The 22,710-nt window shown below is 34.2% G+C and overlaps 2 protein-coding genes across 6 annotated transcripts; one reads left to right on the forward strand and one right to left on the reverse strand.

Moving 5' to 3' along the window:
* Positions 1 to 385: 385 nt before the first annotated feature.
* LOC130641125 (uncharacterized) lies at positions 386 to 9,333 on the reverse strand. Of its 4 annotated transcripts, none has more exons than XR_008982432.1 (4): positions 9,211 to 9,333; positions 4,083 to 4,146; positions 3,902 to 3,961; positions 386 to 3,556 (listed from the first exon to the last, which is right to left on the reverse strand). XR_008982432.1 is itself a non-coding variant. In XM_057447791.1 (2 exons), exon 2 carries the CDS (start codon positions 1,977 to 1,979, stop codon positions 1,503 to 1,505), a length of 477 nt encoding a protein of 158 aa, XP_057303774.1. In that variant the 5' UTR covers positions 1,980 to 3,556; positions 6,579 to 7,302; the 3' UTR covers positions 386 to 1,502. The 4 variants fall into 4 exon arrangements, 1 of the variants encoding a protein (XP_057303774.1); XR_008982433.1 differs by lacking the exon at positions 9,211 to 9,333 and adding an exon at positions 7,339 to 7,899; XR_008982431.1 differs by lacking the exon at positions 9,211 to 9,333 and adding an exon at positions 6,579 to 7,297.
* A 1,682-nt stretch (positions 9,334 to 11,015) lies between these two features.
* On the forward strand, positions 11,016 to 21,992 carry LOC130641127 (TNF receptor-associated factor 3-like). 2 transcript variants are annotated; one of them, XM_057447794.1, is made up of 7 exons: positions 11,016 to 11,123; positions 11,783 to 11,933; positions 18,056 to 18,286; positions 18,464 to 18,617; positions 18,989 to 19,147; positions 19,528 to 19,683; positions 20,001 to 21,992. In XM_057447794.1, exons 3-7 carry the CDS (start codon positions 18,102 to 18,104, stop codon positions 21,018 to 21,020), a joined length of 1,674 nt encoding a protein of 557 aa, XP_057303777.1. In that variant the 5' UTR covers positions 11,016 to 11,123; positions 11,783 to 11,933; positions 18,056 to 18,101; the 3' UTR covers positions 21,021 to 21,992. The 2 variants fall into 2 exon arrangements, with proteins under 2 accessions (XP_057303777.1, XP_057303776.1); XM_057447793.1 differs by lacking the exon at positions 11,016 to 11,123 and having other exon boundaries at positions 11,666 to 11,933.
* The last annotated feature ends 718 nt before the right edge of the window (positions 21,993 to 22,710 follow it).

Below are 22,710 nucleotides of genomic sequence, written 5' to 3' on the forward strand. Positions count from 1 at the left end.
CATGAAATTTTGAAACTATTTTGTGAGAAAACTCTATCGCCCGGCTATAGAGGGGACCCAGGATAGGTGCAGGGTCGGAACAACGATAATTTCGTTACGGTGGTTACCACCGTAGTAATTTGCCCATGGGTACGACGGTTTTTGAAAACAATAGAAAACATGAAAGATTAGCTGCGTGCGAGATTTGAACCGTACTGCAAATTTTCGCACGTGACCGGCTGAAAATGACTACTCTCAGAAGGTCGATAAAAAGAAATTCACGGACAAGTTCTTGTTTTTCAAGAAAAACAATAACTTTACTCAGCGAGTTATTAACCAATCAGGAAAATAATATCAGCTATTTGCACTGAAGAATTGAATAATAAGTAAAAATTGCACTCGTTTCTCGGCAGAAAATAATATTATAGCATATATTTCGAGTAGATTAACCACTCACCATTGCGAAAAAAACTCTAACCATAAGATGAGTTTCTATATTTTATATATATTTAAAAGAAACAAAAAAAAACGCACGGTACTAATTAAACATTGCTGTGTAGTATATAGAAAATGTAACAAAACATTGCTGTGTAGTATATAGAAAATGTAACAAAACTCGTTAACGAATAAAGAAGGTGGTGTAGTTATTTTTGCTATATTGCTAAAATTAACACTTCACAATAGAATGGATAATCGCCCACCACTGGTACTCTTCTGTTAAATTCTCTAGATTTGAAAAGTTGTCAGCAGAGAGAAAGTGGTAGAGAAGTCAGAAGCAGCCATTTTATGCGCAAAGATTTTTATTTTACAACATTGTTTTAGTTTGCACCTTAAATTAAATATAAATCAAATTGAATCCCTCCGATATGGAAGATTAAAATAACAGTAAAAATGATTGTGTAATAACAGAGGTATCTGGAGGAGATCAATAGGTGATAAGAAACCGGTAATGAAGAACTTAAAAAGGGAGAAATAATATTTTGCAATTGAGATTATCTCTGAAGATGGACATTGTATATCGCACTGTTTTGCCACTAATTTTGGAGAGCCACTTACGCATGTTTTAAATCGCTTAGAACAAAGATCTCTCAAAAATATTTCCCTATATAAAAGTTTTTCGATTTGTGAAATATATGAATATATAAATGGAAAGGTGATGAAATTCTTTGTGAAATATATGAATATATAAATGAAAAGGTGATACAATAACGCAACTGTAGACTTGTTCTTAATTGCGTTCTCCAGAATTTACCAAACAAAAGTAGTTTTCTACCATGCAGATAGGGTAAATACTTTGCATGCCTGACACACGGTTACGCCCATTATAATGCTTGTGTACGTTTGTCAAGTAGACCAGTATCTCGATTGGACATTGAATGGACATTTGCCCATGTATACAAAAACTCAATTTTCCCGTTGATAGGAGAAGTGTATCTTTACATCTCTTTGTTTTCCGCTATATATTTCCTTGTGTAAACCAGGGAAATGTAAATCTCTTTTCATTTCTTTTTTCAACACTATTGTTAACGACTTAACAACGAAACGCGTCTTAACATTTTCTTTTCTTTACCACTCATTTTCTCTCCAGATTTATCTTTCATTTGCTTTAATTGGACTGGTACTTCCAAAAGTTGAGGCAATTTATCGTCATCAAGCTCCTGATATAACTGCTTATACGCGTATTTCTCGGAACAAGAAATCTTACGACTCTTTTGTTCAACTGTTGAAGTCGGAGGTACAGTGTTACTTCGCAGTCGTGGATTTTCACGTTCCTGAGAAATCACAGATGGTAGATTCAACTTAATTTCATGCCAATAAATCACTTTTCTGTCATCTTTGCCATTCCCATCTTTACTAATTTTTATCTTGCTATCATTTTTTCCATTTTTCCTTGCTTTGTTTTCCTCGCTTTTATTTGATTCATCGTTGAAACAAAATGATAAAAGAATTCTTAACAAATTTCCCATCCTGTTATTTTTTCCTAGGTTTGAAATTAGCATTGTAAATTGTGAAAATCGCTCAGGTATTTATTTTATTCGATAGATTAATTAATAGGGTTTATTGAACATTCTGTTATCAGGCTGTTGTGGCTTTGTTGTTATAGATACCAGTTGTCACAATAAAATAATTAAGGCGACCTTGTTAAAGATAAGTCTGTGCTTTTAACCTCGCAGCAAGGACGATAAAACAATATCGCATTTAAGATTTATAGCTTGAAGATTTCGTGCGTGGTTTCACATGACCCGGCTTTGAACTACAGAGATTGGAGATTACTCATGGGTAACTCTGATATATTTTTTTATGTTAAGGGGGATTTTCACGAAGCGAATTGAGCGGCGAATTCGACGGCGAATTCGACGGCGAATTGTATCTGAGCATCCGCAGTTTTGTTTGTTTTGATTTTGCATCGAACTGCGCATGCTCAGATACAATTCGCCGTCGAATTCGCCGCTCAATTCGCTTCGTGAAAATCCCCCTTTATACATACCTACAAATTTCTTTAGAATATCTTCTTTTATAAGACTTGTTGCGCTGTAAGTACCGAAAGTGACAAGCATTAGTATTAAATAAATCTTTATGTGACAACACTAAGCATCTAAAGAATTAAAATCTGTTTAAATTGAAGTTATTCAACTGTAGAATATTTACATTTATCTTGTCAATACTGTCCAAATAATTCCTTGTTGTGCGGGACACATTGTATACTGTAGCCATAAAAAAAGCATTTGGAATCTTCTAAATCGTTACTAACCTTTCCCAATGAAGGAACAGTAAAATGTAAGTTTTCTATCCTTTGTTTTCTTTTTACAACACCGTTATTAATTATTCAGCTGCGAAACCCGTCTTAACATTCTCTTTTCTTTACCACTCATCTTTTCCCTAGGTTCATCTCTTATACGACTCAGATGGATTGGCACTTCTAAAGCTTTAGGTATTTTACTGTCATCAAGTTCCAGATATAACTGTCTATACGCATAAATCTCAGAACATGAAACTTTGCGACTTTTTTGTTCATTTTTTAAATACGTAGGTACTGTGTTACTTCTTATTCTGTTGTTTACATTTTCATGAGAAGTTTGATCTGGAAGGTTTAATTGAATTTCATGAGAATTTTTTACTTTTTCGTCAACTTTCTGATTACCATTTTTTGCTATTTCTTTCTTTCTTTTTTCGTTATTTTTTTTCTTATTTACGTCTGTTTCGTTTACATGTTTATCGCTTTCACTTTGTTCATCGTCAAACATACAGGATAAAAAAAGTCTTAAAAATTTTGCCATACTCTCTTTTTTCCTGTACAGACCTTCAGTATTTATGACATTAGAAACCGTGTTCAGTTATTTACTTGTCTTATGCGCAAAATTATTCAATAAGTTTTATTGAACAGTTGGATATAAGTTATTTGCTTTGGTGTTGCTATAGTTGTAAATAAACCTTATAAGATAATTAAGCGGACTGATTTATTGCTTATCCATACATTTTGTAATAATAAAGTCTTAAATTTTTTTAACTAATGTTAAATTTCTGTAAATACACAGTAGACTTCTCTTTAATAATAACCGTATTTTGTTTTTCCGCCCTAAAAAAAAAAAGAAGGGTTACAGAAACACGAAATGCAGAATGTAATGGAGGGACGAGCCCGGGGATTTTTTTACGGGTAACCGACTAGTCTATATACGTCTGTCACGCAAAAGGGTGCCGCAAGTAGCGAGTCGCGCGCATGCGGTATAAAAAAGACGGGCGAACCCATGGATTCTGATCTTGCAATCCTAACAAAAAGCTGAAGGGGAAAGGGGTGGATTTTGGTTTCTAGGTTGAGAGATTGAGATTAGCTTTATAACTTTTACGTTTTCTTCAACATGCCCAACGAAAACGACGTTTGGACAGGTTGTAGAGTAGCTTATAAATCGGGATATCTACTCACTCGTTCTCCAACGTCCCAGGAACATTTCTGCTTTGTAGTAGCCTTGCCTTTGCTTTTTAACTACATTTGAAGAGCAGAATATTATTGCTTTAATTTTGTTAAATTTTATATTGTTTTGTTTCATTTCATGCAATGATGAAGATAGTAAACGATAGTAAACGATAAGAAAATATTTACACACGTTCAAAACTTTCCACTTGTTGTCGATTGTTAACGGAAGTTACCAAACCAAGTGAGTCATGTCACTAAGGTAAGAAATAAAAAGCATATTATATTAAATTAAACTTTAATCTTTTTGACCTGATTTCACAAATTTAACATTTTAATTCTGACGACTCTTTGGTGATAAATAAAAACATAATTAGAGCGTCGTGGATTTTTTTTGGCTGCTAAAACTAAACGAAAAACAATTCCTATTCACGATGTCAGCATACAAAATAACAGAAACTCGTTAAGCGTATCTGAGAGGAATCCTCTAGAAATTTATACGTATATCCAAAATGTATTGCTATGTATCACATTTCTAGTTTTCAAGAAAATTAAAAATACTCTTCGTGAAAAGTTTGATCATCTGGGAAATGAAGACATTGATAAAATTATATACTTTCTTTTGCTGACGTTCAGTTTCTTACAAACAAAAATTTTCGCTTGCAAGAAAATCTACGTAAGCACTTACGAAACTTTGTCAGTGTTTACGTACTTTCCGTTAAACATGTCATGTACATTAATATTTTACGCAACATAAGAGAATAAATGAACACTGCCCAGTCCGTAAGCCCTTACGCAAAGCTTTACGCACATGTGAATGCAGCTTTAGGGGACTTGAGCTTTTGCGAATATTTTTTTGTGCGAGGTGTACATATACATATCGAAGTATTCTGAAGGATTCCATTAAGGTAGCGGTAATCACTAGATATGCCCAGATGTACCCAACGGAGTTACAGCTACTCATTGGCTAAAAACATTACAAACAAATTCAGCGTTGTGTAGCTCAGCTTACTGAGGTTGCTGCATTATCACATCTCCTGTTTTCAAAAATGCTTCTTCAACTTCGTATCGAAAATTTCTTTATTTTTGAGGAGTGTAGTATTAAATAATTAATTTTTAATTCGCTTTGCTTAAACGAAATTAACCTTATTTATTTTACCGTAGCCAGACCTGACAGAATAAAAACAAGTTGTTTGAGAAGAGGAGTCGTCTTAGCTTGGCTTCTTTAGCCTAAAAGGTCGTCACATAATTTACCCTACAAAACTTTACAATACTCTGCAAAACCACAATATCATTATTTCTCCCACAAAACTGTTAAAGCACACTAAAAAATTATAACAAAAAGTACCCTTAACATAATTTTTGCCTGCGCAATGGCATAATAAACTTTCTCCTTAACTTTAGGGTGGGTGGGAGGCTGCTTGAATACTTGAAAGCTAATCGACGTGTGATTGAATTTTGCTTAAAATCACGTGACAACGTGATACCGAGGTTAGTAATGTAAGGCCTGCTCTACACCGAAGATAAATTCTAAAACGTGCGCAGTGAGTGTTATACAGAAAGCGTGAAGGAAGTACGCAATGTTAAGTATACTGGCAACCTTGACCCCCGGGCTCTTTGTCTCATTTTCAAAACGGGACGGGCAGGTATATCAAAAAGGGAAAAGAAGAATATACTTACCCTTCTAAACCATTGCCTGGGCAAATAAAAGTTTTATAGACAAGTGGCTTTTACTTTTCTTGTCAATATAGCTAACCTGTCCCGTAGTTGCATGTATATGTTTTGATAAGCAACTTATCTGTTGACCTGGTACTTTAGTTACAAAAATTTGCCTTTCATAAGAAAGTTGCTTAGTGAATCCGTACTGGATTGGTATAGGTTCCTGTGTTTTTTAATATTAATTCTTTATCGTTCTTTTCAATGGTCGTAATGATCTTAAATTCGGTTACCATAGGTTATCTATATGCGCGTAATCTGCTACCTTGCATATACAACATCTATATAATAATACGCCAGCTGTCTGTGAATTTTGCAAAGTGGATAAAATTTCTTTGATAAAGTCTATAAAACATCGCGTATAAATTTGTTCTGTAAATTAGCAAACTTTGACGTTAGAGCAATATTGACCTAGCACCTAGGACCAATTTGGGTAATTTTCCAAAACCTGGTTCCCCAATCCGTTTCGGAATGGACGGGTTGATGACGTCATCAAAAAACCTTTAAACCCCAATATCTCTGCAACCGTTTGTCAAAAGTACATGATCCTATACATGTTCTTGATCATCGTTTCAAGGTCTATACGATAAGGGTAACAGGGATATAAATTTCTGAAATTTTTTTTTGCGTTTTAACGGGCCATTGCTGACGTCAGCAAAATTTTTAAACCCTTTTATGTCCTTTGTCGTTCGTAGAAAAGATATGATCCTATATATCATTTTGATCAGCGTTTCAACCTCTACACGTTACAGGCAACAAATAAACTAAATTTCGCCAAATTTTTTTTGGATTTGCAATGCTGACGTCAGCAAACCAACTTTTTCATTGTCCTATTGCCTAAGTGGATTTTTCCACGGGTCTTTATCGACGACACTACTTATTACAAAGCTTGAGAAAAACCAGAAGGACAACAAATACAAAAGGAGAGATCTCACTGAAGTCTTCTTGTTCTCTATGCTTTATTATACTATACCTTAGTGATTAACAAAATTCCATCCTATCTTTTTACGATGCACGCAACCGCTTTCGTCACGTCGGTTGTAATAATTCCTCTTCAAGCGTCTTCCTCAGAAGCACGAAACCGCTCTTGCGGTGCACGTAACACGATAGCCATCAACCGATATTTCAGAGGGTAAGTGTGGTATTTAGTTAGTTTTTTTAGCTGTTGGCATTGTCTATGGATCTCTATTAGTCGGCGTTGTCTTGTCTTTTAATGTTTGCCAGCATATTTTGGATTAAGTTTTATTTGCAGATGATTTCGTGATCGTTATTGAAATTTTTGTTGTTTTGCAAGTTGCGTTGATTAATTCTAATACGCAGATTGATGAATTAACGTTGTTGACATTTTTTTGTTCATTAATTTTTAATTTGTGGATTTGTAAGTTTGTGTTCGTTGTTGACATTATTGTTGCCTTGTTACAAGAGAGCCACCTAAATTTTTTTTTGATTTCACGTCAAATTTTTACCAAGTGCCTAGAGTAAATAACTTTTTGGTTCAAAAACAGGAGCCTGTTTATTCTGCAAATAAATTTAACTGAAGATCTTAGGAACACAGAAAAAAAGGTTAACATGGTCAAGATCAATCCATTTTCGAAACCACAGCCGAAAACCAATTGTTGCTGGCATCAAATATTGTTTATACAAAAGAGGCTCACAATGTTATGGCGAACGAATGTGGGAGACAATAGAAATGTCTGTATCTTTATCTCTACAGTTTTTCACAAAAATCTCACCTTGATTATGTAAAATCTACCAAAATTATATTTAATTAAATTTTGAGCAGAACGATGCTGATATATTCCTCGTGTTAAGTCTGCAAGCTTGTTATTCCCTCATGCAAGATGGTGTAAAGGATATGCAGGAACTGCAATCAAGTAATTAGGGACTGCATCGTTACTAATTAACAAATGTATATCCTCGTTCCCAGGGTTTGTTGTCTATGTCAAAACCGCTAGCGCTTACTTGCCGAAAAGGCAAAAGCCCCTGGGGACGAGGATGCAAGTCGTAGGAAGCCTGAGACATTGTATCAAATGGCTTTGACTGTCATCATTGCTGTAACAAACATCTTGTTTGTTTAGAGAGTAAAATTACTTGGGGACAATAATAATCCTGCAAATATTTTGCCAGATATTTAACCAATGTATTATGTCAAATTTTAGTTCAAACTTTATTTTCTTTTTTTCCATATGATTCTAAAAATGTTTCAGACCACTATTGATGACATCACAAACATTTTTTACTGTTTTTGAAACTGTACATTGATATATACGAAAATATATTACCAGTCATCCAGAGGAAACCATTATCTTTAAGATTGTTAAAGTATAGTTAGCTTTTTTCTGTTTAACCCTATTCGGTCCGGGGGGGGGGGATTCCGCCCCCCCCTGAAGGTTTTTTTTAATAACTCCTGATTGCTTTCCTATATAGCTATGATACTTACTGAGTTCCAACATTTATCTATTAGACACCTGCATGCTAAATTTTTAGTTCCCATACCTTTCAGAGGCTTTGATATTGGCCATTACTCGAACAACCCCTAAAATCTCTATGAAATCCTTATAATGGGAAAAATATAATAACTCCTGTTAGGATTATCCTTAGAACTTGAAACTTGCAACACAACTTTGTTTCATCAAGAAGAATCACTTTGAATAATTTTGACACGTGACTAATCCGATTTCCCGATTTTATCGGATTTTACCCGAAAATCGAAAAAAAACGGATTTTCGGGAAATTTTTGACAATTTTTTTTCCGATCCATGTAAAAACCAGAAGATATGTTAAAAAAAATTTATTTAGCTTTCAAAAACTTCAAACAGAATGTAAAAATTCACTCTAGAACAAAAGTAATTATATTTTAAGCAGATAGTTGCATTTTTAACAATTTTCAAGTTTCTGATGACGTCACAGAAATTGTGCTGTAGCAAGCAAAAGTTTATTGCTGCCATTTTGTTCCTTTTATGACGTACTATAAGTGTGCCAAGTTTGATTCAATTTGAACAATCCTATAAAAAGTTATTGAGGGGCCGCCCCCCCCCCCCCCCCCCCCCGGTCATAGTATGTTCGAAAAACCCGAACCGAATAGGGTTAATGATAATTTGAACAGTTTGGTTTTTCTATCATTAATAACTAGTGCTAGCACTCAATAGCAAGTTCTAAAAAACATTTTTGATTCGGTAAGAAAGTTTCTTTTTTTTCAGCCGGTATCTGGCACACCGATTTACATTATGTTTTATAACCAATCATCCCTTCTACTCTGCTCTATCCAATAGCAAGCGCTTTAGCTTCTATAAAAGAAACTTTCGCCTAAAAGTTTGAACTGCACCCTCATCCCCAGGTTTTTTTGTCTTTTTGATATATCAAAAAACCCTGGGAACGAGGGTGTGAACTGCACTATTTAAAACGTTCTTTTTCGATTAAAAAAATTTTAACCCGACGAAAATGCCAGCGCTAAAAATATTTTATAAATCTTGAGGCGTTTTTAATCCGTGCTAGAAATTGATGGTAACCCTAGACCTGTTGCGTATTAAGATCATTAAGAAGCACCCAGATAATATGAGTAACACATTTAGAAACAGAATATATCTTCGTTCCAAAATCTATACCGTGCAACTCCAATATTGCTATGTTCAGGATACAACAGAACCAAAGCTTGCAAATATCACCAAAAAAGCAACTGAGTCATCACTTAAAATTTATATAAACCCATATAACCCTTAATTTTTATTCCTAGAAAAGATAACACTATCTATTTCAAAGCACGTCTTTATAACCAATCCAGACACGTGATGTGATGCTGTTACTGACGCAAAATGTTTTGATGTTTTACGAAATTTCCCTGGTGTCAATGATACTTCTCAAGGTCACAAAATGTTGTAATTTTATATTACGATTTTGCTGAAACGCGATGGAACGATTTTATCGGGGCGTGTATTTTAAAATTTATTGTTTTGTAGAGAAAGTGAACTCTCGATAGTACAAGCCCACAACACAATATGACGAATATCTCGATTTCACTAATTTTTTGTCTCTTCAGAATTCATTAAAAAGTTTCTGCCCGTAACAGTTCTGCGTTATTTACAGTCACCTACAACCTCTATCCTAGGACATGTTGTCTCTTTTCGCATATCGACAAACCTATCAATAAGCGCAGCGCCGATAAGATACGCAAAGCCCTGGGGACAAGGTTGTGGCTATCTAGTGCCAAGAATCCGTCAACGTTCCGCATATGACAGCTCTCAATGTAAATAGTTAACAGGCTCTGGAAACACATATTAAGTAGTTAAAAAGGGGATCATAAAAAAGTACGGATTGAGATACGAGATAGAGTGGAAGCAACGAAAGAAAATATTTATGCTAACATTTTTGTGGATTTTTTCAGTATGTTTTAAATTTTGTTACTAACCATCACAAAAGTTACATTAAATTTTATTTTTAGGGTGCTTCAGCCTCCAGTCTAGTCATTTTTTGGCCAAATTTAACTTATTTGTCCTTAAAATTTTCACGTAAACAATGTTTAAAATGCTCGTGGTTATGGCACATGCGCAGTTCATACAACCCAGATATGAAATCCCCATGTAAACACAGCAAAATACAATTGTGATTCGGCATCTTATTCTGCAACCATGTAAAGGTTACCTATCCTAAATTGTTTTTCCATTTTTTTCCTGGTTCACAATTGAAATGTTCTACAAAACAGTAAAGTTGTGTGAAATTATTATAGGGAATGTTCTTACAACTTTAAATTTCCCTTACGAACTCAACAACAAGAAAAGGGACTTTCCCCACAAAAAAACGGGTTAATCTACCCGGTTTTTTTTAAAAATGGTATAGCATTTTTAACTACGAGGTAAAATGCTAATGTAACAATAGGAATAAAATTTTAACAATAGAAAAAAATTTAAAATAATTCTAAAGGCATAGACCGTGTTATTCAAAATAGGACGGCGAAAGCTTGCTACTGAGAATGAAAATATATGTTTTGAATTTGTCGTAGATTTTGTCGTTTTCTTAATAATTTTTTTGTCTATTTTTGGTTTGCTTTTTTAATGCGTTAAAAAACCCAAATGGGTTAAGAATTAGGATACAAACCTTGAATATTGTCAGCCCAATTTTTTTCAGTTGAAATTATTATGCAAAAGGGTGTTTCTAAAAATTTCAATATTTACCAACGAAAATCTTTTTACCGACTTGTTTATGTCAATTTTTTTACTGATAAGGTAAAACTAAAAAAAAATCTTCGCTTTATTAAAAGTTTTTTATAATTTATGACTTGTAGCTGTAGTTTTTCTATAATAACAAATTTTTGGCAGGTTTGAAAACAACGATTTTTCCGAAAAACAATTTTTCCCTGTTTTAGGGTTTTTATGATCTATATAATTCTAGGAAATAGAAATGTGGAAACACCCAAAATTATATTTATAGTTGTGTTTATCCAACATAACTTTTATTTCTACAATACATCTCAAGCAAGAAGTTATTGAAAGTCTATGATGCTTCTAGTGAAGCAATTTTTTAGGTATAATATATAGCGAGTTATTTTTAATAGTTTTGCTGTCATTGAAAAGAACTTCGTTTGGCTGTTTGGCGTTTTTAATGTTGACAACTAGTTAAAAATGGTAAAATAAGAAATGCTCTAACAATCTTCGGTTTAATATGTGATAACAGGCATGGATTTATAGGGGTAGATAAGTCATATGTTTTATTGCGCTGAATTGCACTATCTGTCTGATCTGTTTTAAAGAACGAGCATCCTCCATTATCTTGACCTGAGCGTCAGCGTCACTAAATCTACTGAAATCTTTTTTGACTCACCTTTGAACGTGTTTTTGCATGAAACACTTACAAAATAATCTTAAAATACTAATGTTTCGAACGCCCCTGCTCTCAGATCATCAAAATATGAGTATAGATTGCGGTCTTTGGGAAATTCCCATAACACCAGGGAAAACAGGCACCAACTGAGCTAATCGCAGGTTGATAAGTTGAAACTACATTATATTGTTTAAAACGAGACGTGTTTGGAATGTTCTGCACATAGTATACAGTTTTATTTTTAAGATGACAGAACAGTTCTCTGCGTCCTGTCCAGAAAAAAAACTTTCGTGCAAGTAAGCTGCCTCGTAAAAAACATTTTTCTGGGCAATTTAATAATTTGTGCCATACGTTAATTTATAGTTAATATTAATCACGGCTGATCAACAAGCGTGTGGTAAAACGTTCAACACGACGAAAGTTAGTTTGAACTGCAAAATCTTTGTACTACGTGAAATCTTGTGGTTGCAGGCCCAAGAAAACATAAAGAAGAAGAAAAGCAATATTCCTTGAGGTATAGCTTAATATACATTTATTATAATTATTATAACCTGTAGAATTTGAACTACCATTTTGAACTAGCCATTGGTAGTCGGCTGGTCTTACACAAAAAAAAAACAAACTAAAAACATCCAGGAGTATGGCAGTGGAATATATTTATCCCAAAGATTGTGTAAACATAGCTAGTAGTAGTAGTATTTATTTTGTGAGATAACTGTATCTTTTACATTAACAGTTCAGGAGATGATGTTCTGCCCAATCTTGGAACGCTCTTGGCCAGTCTTAAGATGGGGATCTTAGGGGCCTTAGAAAAATTTTTTTGGGCTCCGCTAGCGGGATATCGCCGCTAAGGCAGGGAGGGGGTCTAAAGTTTTTAAAAAAATGCGCTAAGGATTGAGAAATTTCATAAATTTGTTTGTGGCCTGAAAATTCTTCGTCGTTCATGAGCATAATTCCTCTTGTCATCAATTCCGATAACTTTTATCTACAAAACACGCCCCTGAGCCTTCCAAGATTTATCCAAATGTGTGTATTTCACAGACGGAAATCCACTAAAAGAGGGGGGAGGGGGTCCGAATCTTAGCGGCGATATCCCGCTAACAGGGCCCGAAAAAAATTTTCAAAGGCCCCTTATGACTGGCCAGGCCAATCTTCCGACATTGACAAATGGGTGGTCAGTCTTAAGACTGGCCTGCCCAATCTACGCACGTACATGACCAATCTTAGAACAATTGTGGAAGACAAACAGAACAATAAAATTTTTAGAATTTACCTCTTAATAGGAACTTTAAATTGAAACTTTTCTTGGAAAATCAAAAGCCAAAAATTTATATATACCATGTATTTTATGTATAAAACATTGAAACTACTCAACCATATTATAGCTAGCTTGCTAAACATCTCATCCAATGAAATAACAGCTAGCTAACTAATAATATGGTTGAATATGATTTTTCTGATACTTCATAAATATAAACATTTTATTTTTAAAATTTAGCCACTGCTACAAGCTGTATATAAATGCTAAATGTATAACACGTGCTCTACCAGCTACCTACCTAGCTAGCTAGCTACGATTTTCACTCTACTGTGTTCAAAAACGGGTCGGGTTAATTCAACAGTACCCAAAATATGATGTTTTAATGTGCCTGAGAATGTTTGTTGGGAGTCACAAAAAACAGAGCTTGTGTGGTACATCCCTTTCTTAAAATCTAAAAGGCGCCAAAGACGGGCCTAACATGGTCTTTTGCCCAATCTTGTGACGCCCTGCCCAGTCTTAAGACTGGCCGGCCAGTCTTAAGACTGGGCAATTTTATGTTCAAAGATTGGGCAGCGTCCTAAGATTGGGCAGAACAATGACACTAAAAGGGAAACGGTTTCCAATGTTTTTAGGGAGATTCCCATGTCATATAGGAAAATGGTTTCCCAGAAACTGTTTCCTAAACTAATTTTTTTTATTCTAATTTGGGTTTCCCTTTTTGGAAACCGTTACCCATTCTCAGAACTATTTTACGGAATTGCGGAAAGAGGCTATGATAATTTTTTTTCCTTCAGTGAAAATTTGTGGGAAAATATTTCCTTTCTATTGGTTAAAAATTTGTAGTGCGCTTTTTAACCAGCTCGTGCACAGACTCCTTTTTCTTTTGTGTCAAACAGTTAATATTTTAAAGTGAACCTATAAGTTCAAGAACCGTTAAATAAATAATAATAATAATAATAAATATTTAAAGTGGCTAGCCCAGAAAATCACAAAAACCTATAGTTAGTGGATTGTTTCCACTGGGGGCCACTAGAACAAAAAAGAAACAAAAAATGATAAACCTTAGACTGCCTCAGCTCAATCAAACATAGTAACATTTATAATCTGTGAAAATTGAAAAGAAAAAGAATAAAAAACAAAAATTAAAAAATTAAAAAGTGATCTCCATTAGAATTTGCCAAATACATTAGAGATGAAAGTCTTAAACGAAAGCAGACTTCCATCACAGGTCACTTGGTCTGGAAGATTATTCCACACTTTTGCAGCTCTAAATGGGAAGGCTTTTTTGCCAAATTCCGTGTTGACCAAGGGAAGTGTGAACCTGTTTTTTGAAGCTCCTCTTGTTTGATGATTATGACAGTTTTTTGTCAAAAGGAATTTTGAGCGCATGTAATCAGGAGCAATGTGATTCATGGCTTTGAAAACTAATATGGCATCGTTTTTGATGAGTAAATTATTCATTGAATATTCCCTCTCTTTCCCAAGAAAGGTACGGACACATTTTAATCGTTTTTCTAGTTTTCCCAATCTACCTTGGGTGGCACAAGCCCATGCCGAGGAGCAGTAGTTGAAATATGGCATGACAAGTGCATTAATTAAAAGGTTTTTTGTGTGAGGTGTTAAACAGGATGCAATGGTTCTAATTTTAGAATATTTAATTAGTATTTTTCTATTTATGTCATTAATGTGCTTTTCCCATTGCATTTTTTGATCAAATGTTACCCCAAGATATTTAACTTTTTCGCTCCTCTTCAAAGGAATACCCATATAGTTGATAGTTTTGTTCTCAACTTTTTTTAACTGGCTGTGGTTGCCGAAAAAGATTGTTTCAGTTTTGTCCGTATTAATAGTCAGTTTGTTATTATTCAGCCAGAGGTCGACTTGCGAAAGTTCTAACTCGACCTGGGAGACAAGGGTATCCAAGTTTTTATGAGACGAAATAATTATTGTATCATCCGCATATAGATGGTGGTAGTTTGAATTGATGACAGATTTTAAGTCATCAATATACAAAAGAAAGAGCAGGGGCCCCAACACAGATCCCTGCGGCACCCCAGAAGCGTCTTCATGAAGCAGATCTGATCCTGTGTCGTTTACAAGAGTCAGCTGCATTCGGTCCGTTAAGTAGGACTCGAACCAGTCAAAGGCAGCATCTCTGATGCCAAAACACCATAGTTTTTTTAACAAAATTTTATGATCAACAGTGTCAAAAGCTTTTTTAAGGTCAATGAGCACAGCACAAACAAAGTTATGTTGGTCGAGCTCAGTAAGAATAAAATCAGAGACATCGACTACTGCAGTTTCTGTGGAAAAGAGTTTTCGAAATCCGGACTGTCTGTCATTCAGGAAGTTGTGCTCAGAAATAAAATGAGACATTTGCTCATGCACTAACTTTTCAAAAATTTTCATAGGAATTGGCAAAATGGAGATAGGCCGATAATTAGTAGGATCTGTTTTATTGCCACTTTTAAAAATAGGCGAGACCCTTTTAGTCTTCCAACATTTAGGTACATAACCAGTAAATAAAGATTTGTTGAAAAGACTTGATAAATAAATACTTAAAACTGACGAACCTGCTTTTAGCAGTCGTGAACCAATTCCGTCCAAGCCTGTAGCTTTATTAAGTTTTAGTGATCTAATTATTTTTTCGACACTTTTGGTCTCAATACGAGCCCACCGAAAATCGTGTCCGCTAACAGGTGGATTAACATTAGTAGTGTCAGAAGAAAATTTAGAGGCTAGTTTGGCACCAACACTGACAAAAAATGAATTGAATGTGTTGGAAATTTCTTTTGGGTGAGAAGTTTCTGTACCATCGTTTTGGACTACTCGTTTTATCGAGGTAGTATTGCCTGACTTATCAGGAACCAGTTTTTTTAGGGTTTTCCAAAGTTGTTTTGGCTGTTTTTGAAAGTCCTGCAAAACGTCATTATAGTACTCGTTTTTGAGTCGATTTTTGAGACCTATTACCTGGTTCCTTTTTTGTTTGAAAGCTTCCCAGTCTATGATGGATTTTGTTTTTGTTGCTTTCCGTTTCAAGAAGTCTCTTTCTTTGATGGCTATTATTAATTCATCAGTGACCCATGCCTCAACACGGCCAGAAAATCTATGTGTTTTGAAAGGGGCATGTTTGTCAGCCACTGTTTTAACATTTTTATTCAGTTTCTCACATGCTTTATCAAGGTCATCATAATTATTAAAATATGACCAGTCTAAATTCCTGAGGTCCTTCAGAAAAGCGTCTTCACTGAAGTTCTTGTAGCTACGAACCTTGCATGTTTTAGGTTCAAATTTTGGCCTTTTGAATTTTCTAATCACATAAACTAAATTGTGATCACTGATGCCTAAATCCATGACACCAGTTTTAGAAATACAAGAACTGTTAGAAAGTATCAAGTCTATAAGAGTGCTACTATTTTCAGTAACACGAGTTGGCTCCGTAATATGTTGTTTTAGGAAAAGAGTGGAGCATAATTCCTTTATTTTGGAGGAAGGAGCATATTTTGAAAGCATGTTACAGTTAAAATCTCCCAAGATAAAAACTTCTTTTTCTTTTGGGAGCTTGTTAAAACACTGTTTAAAATGAGTACACAGGTTTTCGGTACTCTGCAAATCACTACCTCCAGGTGGCCTGTAAACCCCACACAGATAAATAGGTTTAGTTTTTTTCAGGCACACTTTCACCCATAGTGATTCAACATTTTCGAAGTAAAGGTGTTTCAAAAGGTGGCTATCCAAGTTTTCATTAACAAAAATTAGAACACCCCCACCTCGTCTATTCCGATCATTCCTATAACAAACATAGCCATCAATTTTAACGTCATTGTCAGTGATGGTGTCATCAATTTTGGTTTCACAGATGGAGAATACATCAAGTTTTGTTTGATGTAGCAGAAGTTTAACATAGTCTAGTTTGGATGACAGACCATTAATGTTGAGATGGGCCATTTTTAAGCCCTTCCCATTTCTGATTCCCTCAAAATCAAAGTTTTCATCAATAGTAATATTGATGTTGTCCGGAATTTCGTCACCAAATGACTCCTCATTAGCAAAGGGCAAATTACGAGAAAGACAGGGACTGCAAACGAAAAACAGTTTATCTTCAGGAGTCTTCATAAATTGTTGATATTTTTTATCAGAAATACGCTCACATTTTTTATGAGCCCATAATCCACACTTGTCACAAGAAAGTGCTTTGTGTGTTTTTGCCACAGGTTTTAAGCATGAAGAACAGGGATACTTAACAGGACCTGGGTTGAGGCAGATGTCCCCTGACAAGAGGATTAAAAAATAGAAATACTTGTGCCTGCTTGGCTTAAGTTTTGATAAAGCCATTAATTTTAATTGGAGAGTGAGCTGACTTTCAGAAACTCAATTGCAGGCATCAAGTGAAGAGATAGAAAAGAAACTCCTATCTAGTCGACTCATTTCGTTGTTTTTGGGTGAGCTACTTTTGAACGAAGGTTTTGTATTGCTCAAAAATACAACAAACACAAAAATCAGTTTTAGCGTAAATGTGGGGTTTCCTACCTGAGTAAAGTTATTTTTAAGTCGTAGAGAGATCATTCTACGGTTATGTGCTCTTCCAAAACTATGTTTGAAGGATCTGAGGCAAGCCCATTTCCTTACGATGTTACACAGAAGGAGCAGCAGGAACCCACAACACAGCAAAGCTACCATATTAGATGATAGATGGATAAAAAACTGACTGGGATAAAAACAATTTATTAACAAAAACAATAATTTAAAAAACTTACAAAACAACAAATTAAAGAAATGAAAAGATATAAATGAAGTAAAGAAGGCAGTACAGTATATAATAAATCAAAAAGGACTTAGCTGTCAAAGCAGGAGCTCTTCAAGCTTTAGTCTTCTTTTTTCTTTCTTCGACTTAGCGCGCCAAGACCGAAGCGTTTTAGATACGTCCGACCTCAACGAGAGCTAAGCACGGAATGACCGTTACCACCACATTTTTTCCCTATCCATCATTAGAAGAAGTAAGGCAGTTTTCATCTCTCTATTTTGGGCGCTCAAATTGGATGTCCCAAAAATTTTTATAACGATGTCTAAATTGACCTGTGTTAGCCCCTGTAAATACTAATGTAGGTGATGGCCATCTATATAAGATCAAAAGCTAGCTAGCTAAGAGTGCAAACCACATTATATGCTGTAAAAAACGTATATAGCAGACCATCCTGGACAGGAAATAGCCCAATTGTGAAAACATTTTATGCATCGAGTGATCATTGCTGACGTCATCAAAATTTAAATGATGCGTCAATTGATGCTTATTAAACTTAAAATTTCAAAGCTTATATACTTTCCAGGAAACACTGATACACCTTTGATGCTCACCCTTGTGTCCTTTTTTTCAGATTTATTTCATTTGTTAAGACCAGTCTATGGTAAATCATAGAAACAATGGAGATGCTACCAAATCAAAACAATCATTTTTCAATATATATTGGTGATCGGCATGTCATATTAGCAAAACAAGTTAACCATAAGTACATATGCAAGTTTTGTGATAAAATAATGAACGATCCAGTGCAGACATCGAGAGGTGAATTGGCATGCCGAAAGTGTTACCAGGAAAAACAAGTAATGTAAGTAAAAAAAAAATCTAATTCCACCAGATTAAAAATTTGTATTCTTACTGGAAATTTTGTACAAACAACTGATTAAAATGAATTTAATTAAATTGTATTAATAATATTTGTTATTTTTAAATATATTGTCTATTTTTATATAACAAATGTGTTAATATGCTTCCTATCTTATAGCAATCCTGGATATTGTCCTATTGATGGGGAGCCAATCAAAGACATTGATATATTTCCAGATAAAAGTGTTTCTCGAGAAATCAGCAAATTGGAATGTTTATGTGAGAATGAAAAAAATGGGTGCACATGGAAAGGAGCTCTTTCTGATATTAATGTAAGTCACATAAAATTAAAATTAAAATAATGAGGTTCTTAGATCAGATTTCAGGTAAACCTGTACATGCAGTATAATATGAGCATTTCTTTCTTCTATCTTTTTTTTGTATTTCCTTTTTAAGAATAAGTTAGATCAGTTTTTAGATGGACACTCAAAATTTGTGATGATTTGTCAAGATTTTTCCTTTCCTTTTCTTGCACAAATAATATTTCTATAATAATTAGCGTTTTGTGTCGGCCAGCTTAAAGCTATGAATAACAAATGCAGTATTAACGTTTTGTTGACTTTGCTGTGATTGGTGACTTTGCATTGGTTTTCCACTTAACAATGAGTTCATAAATATATACTATTTTCTGTTATTTTTTTAGTCTCATGAAGTAACTTGTGAATTTATTTCTGTTACTTGCAATGCATGCGGTGAAAAATTTATAAAGTCGAAAAGTGAAGAACATAAATCAGAAAAATGTCCGAAACGTGAAGTACCTTGCTCAAATTGCAATAAAATAATACCATATGAAGAAATTCAGGTAAAGAAACTATTTAAATGCGGTCTTTTATATAAGCTTTTGTTATGAAATCATTAAGCAAAACTGCAACACATGCCAAATAGCCTTGTTCAAGCTTCTTGTGGTGTGAACGTAATTCTCTGCAGAAAAGTAATCTGCTTTTTTGTTACTCTTAGAATTTAAGTGCCTCAAAATGATTACTTAGTGAAGAAACTGACATGGAGGCCAAGCAGGACTGTAAATATGATTTCTAAAAAGAAAGCATAAAGAAGTTTTTAACACAAAATTTTCAAACTGTTTACATTTTATCATGCATCCCCCTGATGTTTCACTCCTCTTAATTTCTATTTCACCCCTGGAAGAAAAGTTCACACTATATGTAAAGTTTGATTTATTTTTAGTTGCATGAAGAGTTTTGTGAAGAAAGACCAATAGAATGTCCCTTTAAATGTGGTTCGATGATAGCAAGGACTAAGATGTTCAATCACACTCACAATTGTGAAAATATATTAGCTGGAAATGTGTGCCCGTATACTGTGGTTGGATGTAAACACCAGGTGTGTATTGGTTATAAACATGTTTTCCTTAGTATTTTTACAGTTATGTTTGGTGTAATTCCCATATTTTGTATTTTTACATTGGCAACATGGAAAGCCAACATTATTTCTATGGGTTGCTAACATCTATTTTTATTTTGCATAAAATTTGCAAAACAATTGTTGTGGAACATTTTGATTACTGCACATAAAAGTATATATCAAACCTAAACAAAATTCTCATTCTCTGTTCTTAATTAAACTTCTTGCATACCATGTTGTACAAGCCCTATGTGGTAAATAGTTGTATATGAAATTAAACCTATAACTTTTTTTAGATAAATGATGATGAAACACTTTCCATACATTTGCAAAATTCTGAGACGTTACATGCAGCTCTTGTTGTGGAGAAACTGGTATTTTTAGAATGTGATAACAAACGATTGATAAAAATACACAACGAGTTGGAAAGGAACTATCAACAACTTCAGAAGGAATTGCAGAAACTTGAATCATCACATCAGTCAGTTATGTCTGAACAAGTAATTGAACAGTTAAAAAGTCAAATCAGAACAAAGGAACAGTTTGCAACATCAATAGATGACGTCCAGTGCCGATTAACGAAATATGAATCAAGTAAAAGAAGCCAGACCGAGAGAGAAGAACAAATTGAAACACTCCTCAGTATTCAAAGCAACTTGAACGACATGTTGAAAAAAGAACAATTTTCCCCTCTTGTGGATTACAATAATAATTTAAACAAAATGTCAAAAGAAGTTGAAAATTGTCGTAAGGAAATTGAAAAATTAGATATTAACAGTGCTATGGCAAGTTCTAATTTAGCAGATATGGAGCTAAAGTTGCAGCTGTTAGAGAACACTTCATACAACGGTAGGCAGCTGTGGAAAATTGACAATTTTAAATATCGGATGAGTCAAGCTGAAAAAGGTAAAATTACAGCTTTGCACAGTGCTCCTTCGTTCACGGAAGTGTTTGGTTATAAATTCTGTACTAGACTTTATCTGAATGGTGACGGGATGGGAAAGAACACTCATTTGTCCATATTTTTTGTTGTTATGAAATCACAATATGACGAGTTATTAAAATGGCCCTTTGTGAAACGAATTTCCTTTCGTTTGTTAAATCACGAAGACGTGTCGAAAACGAGAAAGGAGAGCTTTTTGTCTGATCGAAATTCTTCAAGTTTTCAGAGACCCACAAAAGAAATGAACATCGCAGCTGGATGTCCTATGTTTCTTGAAAAAAGCAGACTTGAAAATGACGGATTTATTATTAACGACTCGCTGTTTATTGAAACTAAGGTGGAAGACGACAGGAGACCTAATGCTAGAACGTAAGTGCACAGATACTGTATTGAGCAGAAATTATGACATTGGTAAGGTTGATATATTATAATGTTAATAATTTTATACTAAATACATTATTTCTTAACTGTTTTTGTATTTTTTTATAACAAAAGTAAAATCTCTTATGTAAATTTAAAGTTACACCAGCTGAAAAAATTATTTGTAACACATTTATTTAAAAACATTCTGACAAAGCTTTTCCACACCATCATCAGGTCGAATTCCATACTTTAAGCACTCTTGGTAAAATTAGGTTAATAAATAAAAATGGGTTAAATTCATTGTTAGGACTAACATGGTGGAGATTTTTATTTAATCTATTTTAATGTTATTCGATTTTGTTTTCTATTAAGATAACTGGGATAAATCTAATGAAAAAGTGATTTTTTTTTATTTTGTGTTTTCTGGGCGCTTAAATGGTTGGCTTAAATAGCAATAACTTCGAGTAAAAGAATACGTTTTTTAAAAAATAAACATATGTACAACTTTGTATATATTGATTTGCACGAAAACTATTTTGGCTTGTCAGCCCATGTAAATACGGGGGATAGGGAGAATTCTTGGATAAAAATCGCACTGGAAATATTATGGAAGTCTGTACAGTGTAAACTTTTTCATATTTCTGATAATCTTATTTCGAATGTTTATTGCATGAAAATCTGTTTTTGTTAAGGTCTGCTTTTTTAGTCATCTGCTTACGAAACCTATCTGCGAAACTTTCTTTTCTCAATAAAATTTCTGTTTTTGATAAACCAGATCATTCCCTGAAAAAGGTTCGATAGCACCTGGAACTCTGAAATCGAAAGGCCAGCCTTTATTGCGTGTGTATTCAAATAATTAGCAAACTGACCTCCCTGTCTTTAATTTTTTTGACATGACGAATGTTATGATTTAATTTCTGGAAATTTTGTAAATTATTGTACATGTTCTATTCAATAATATTTAAATTTTTTATTGTTTGAAGCATGTTTACGGTTTTCTTTGTGCTTTAACAGACCACAAACCCCGTAATCATACAGATTCATTGGGTTTAGATTAATTTATTAATTAAATCGTTCTTAGTTGTTTAAATATTAAAAGACAGAGTAAAACATTCCAGCCGCAAAATTAGACTCGACAAATAACAATGCTTGCTCATGGTTGACATTTGAAGAGTGTTTTGTAAGTAAAGCAAGTATGCACGCCATTCTATGTTGCGTCTGAGATAAATTGGCATAATGTGACTTGATAGAAGAAATCGCCAAGTTCTGCTTATCGCTGACCTCTAGCGATTTTTGACGTCGATGAAATTATAAAGCCATTAAAAAGAATACGAAAAAAATGCAAAAATGTTCATTATTATTTTCTATTTATATCCTTCTGAATTAAATTTACTCGCAAAAATCTCTATAATAATAGCCGTCCTCTGTCTGTCTCTGCGCGGACCCCGCTGAGTTAGAAAATGATGTTACGGAAACACGAATATCAAATGGCGATAATCGCAACGCATCTATATTTTGTCTACCAGAACTTTACTATTTTTCTTGTTATTTGCAAATAAAGTAAAAATTGCGCGAAAATTAATGTGTGCGACGTAGATCTTTCCGCTGCGCAAAAATTAATAGTAAAGTGTATCGTGTTCGCCTTCTCTTTCCGCTCACGTCCAAGCTTTGTTTTCGTGGCCTAGTAGTTAATCCGATTC

The sequence above is a fragment of the Hydractinia symbiolongicarpus genome, chromosome 4 (assembly GCF_029227915.1).
Source record: "Hydractinia symbiolongicarpus strain clone_291-10 chromosome 4, HSymV2.1, whole genome shotgun sequence".
NCBI classification, from domain to species: Eukaryota; Metazoa; Cnidaria; class Hydrozoa; order Anthoathecata; family Hydractiniidae; genus Hydractinia; species Hydractinia symbiolongicarpus.

Bases quoted from the DNA above. Each gene is read 5' to 3' on its own strand.
- LOC130641127 (XM_057447794.1), top strand. From the start codon at position 18,102: ATGGAGATGCTACCAAATCAAAACAATCATTTTTCAATATATATTGGT. The intron at 18,618-18,988 runs GTAAGTCACATA...TTATTTTTTTAG, and splicing joins GAGCTCTTTCTGATATTAAT to TCTCATGAAGTAACTTGTGA. The intron at 19,684-20,000 runs GTGTGTATTGGT...AACTTTTTTTAG, and splicing joins TGGTTGGATGTAAACACCAG to ATAAATGATGATGAAACACT.
- LOC130641125 (XM_057447791.1), bottom strand. From the start codon at position 1,979: ATGCTAATTTCAAACCTAGGAAAAAATAACAGGATGGGAAATTTGTTA.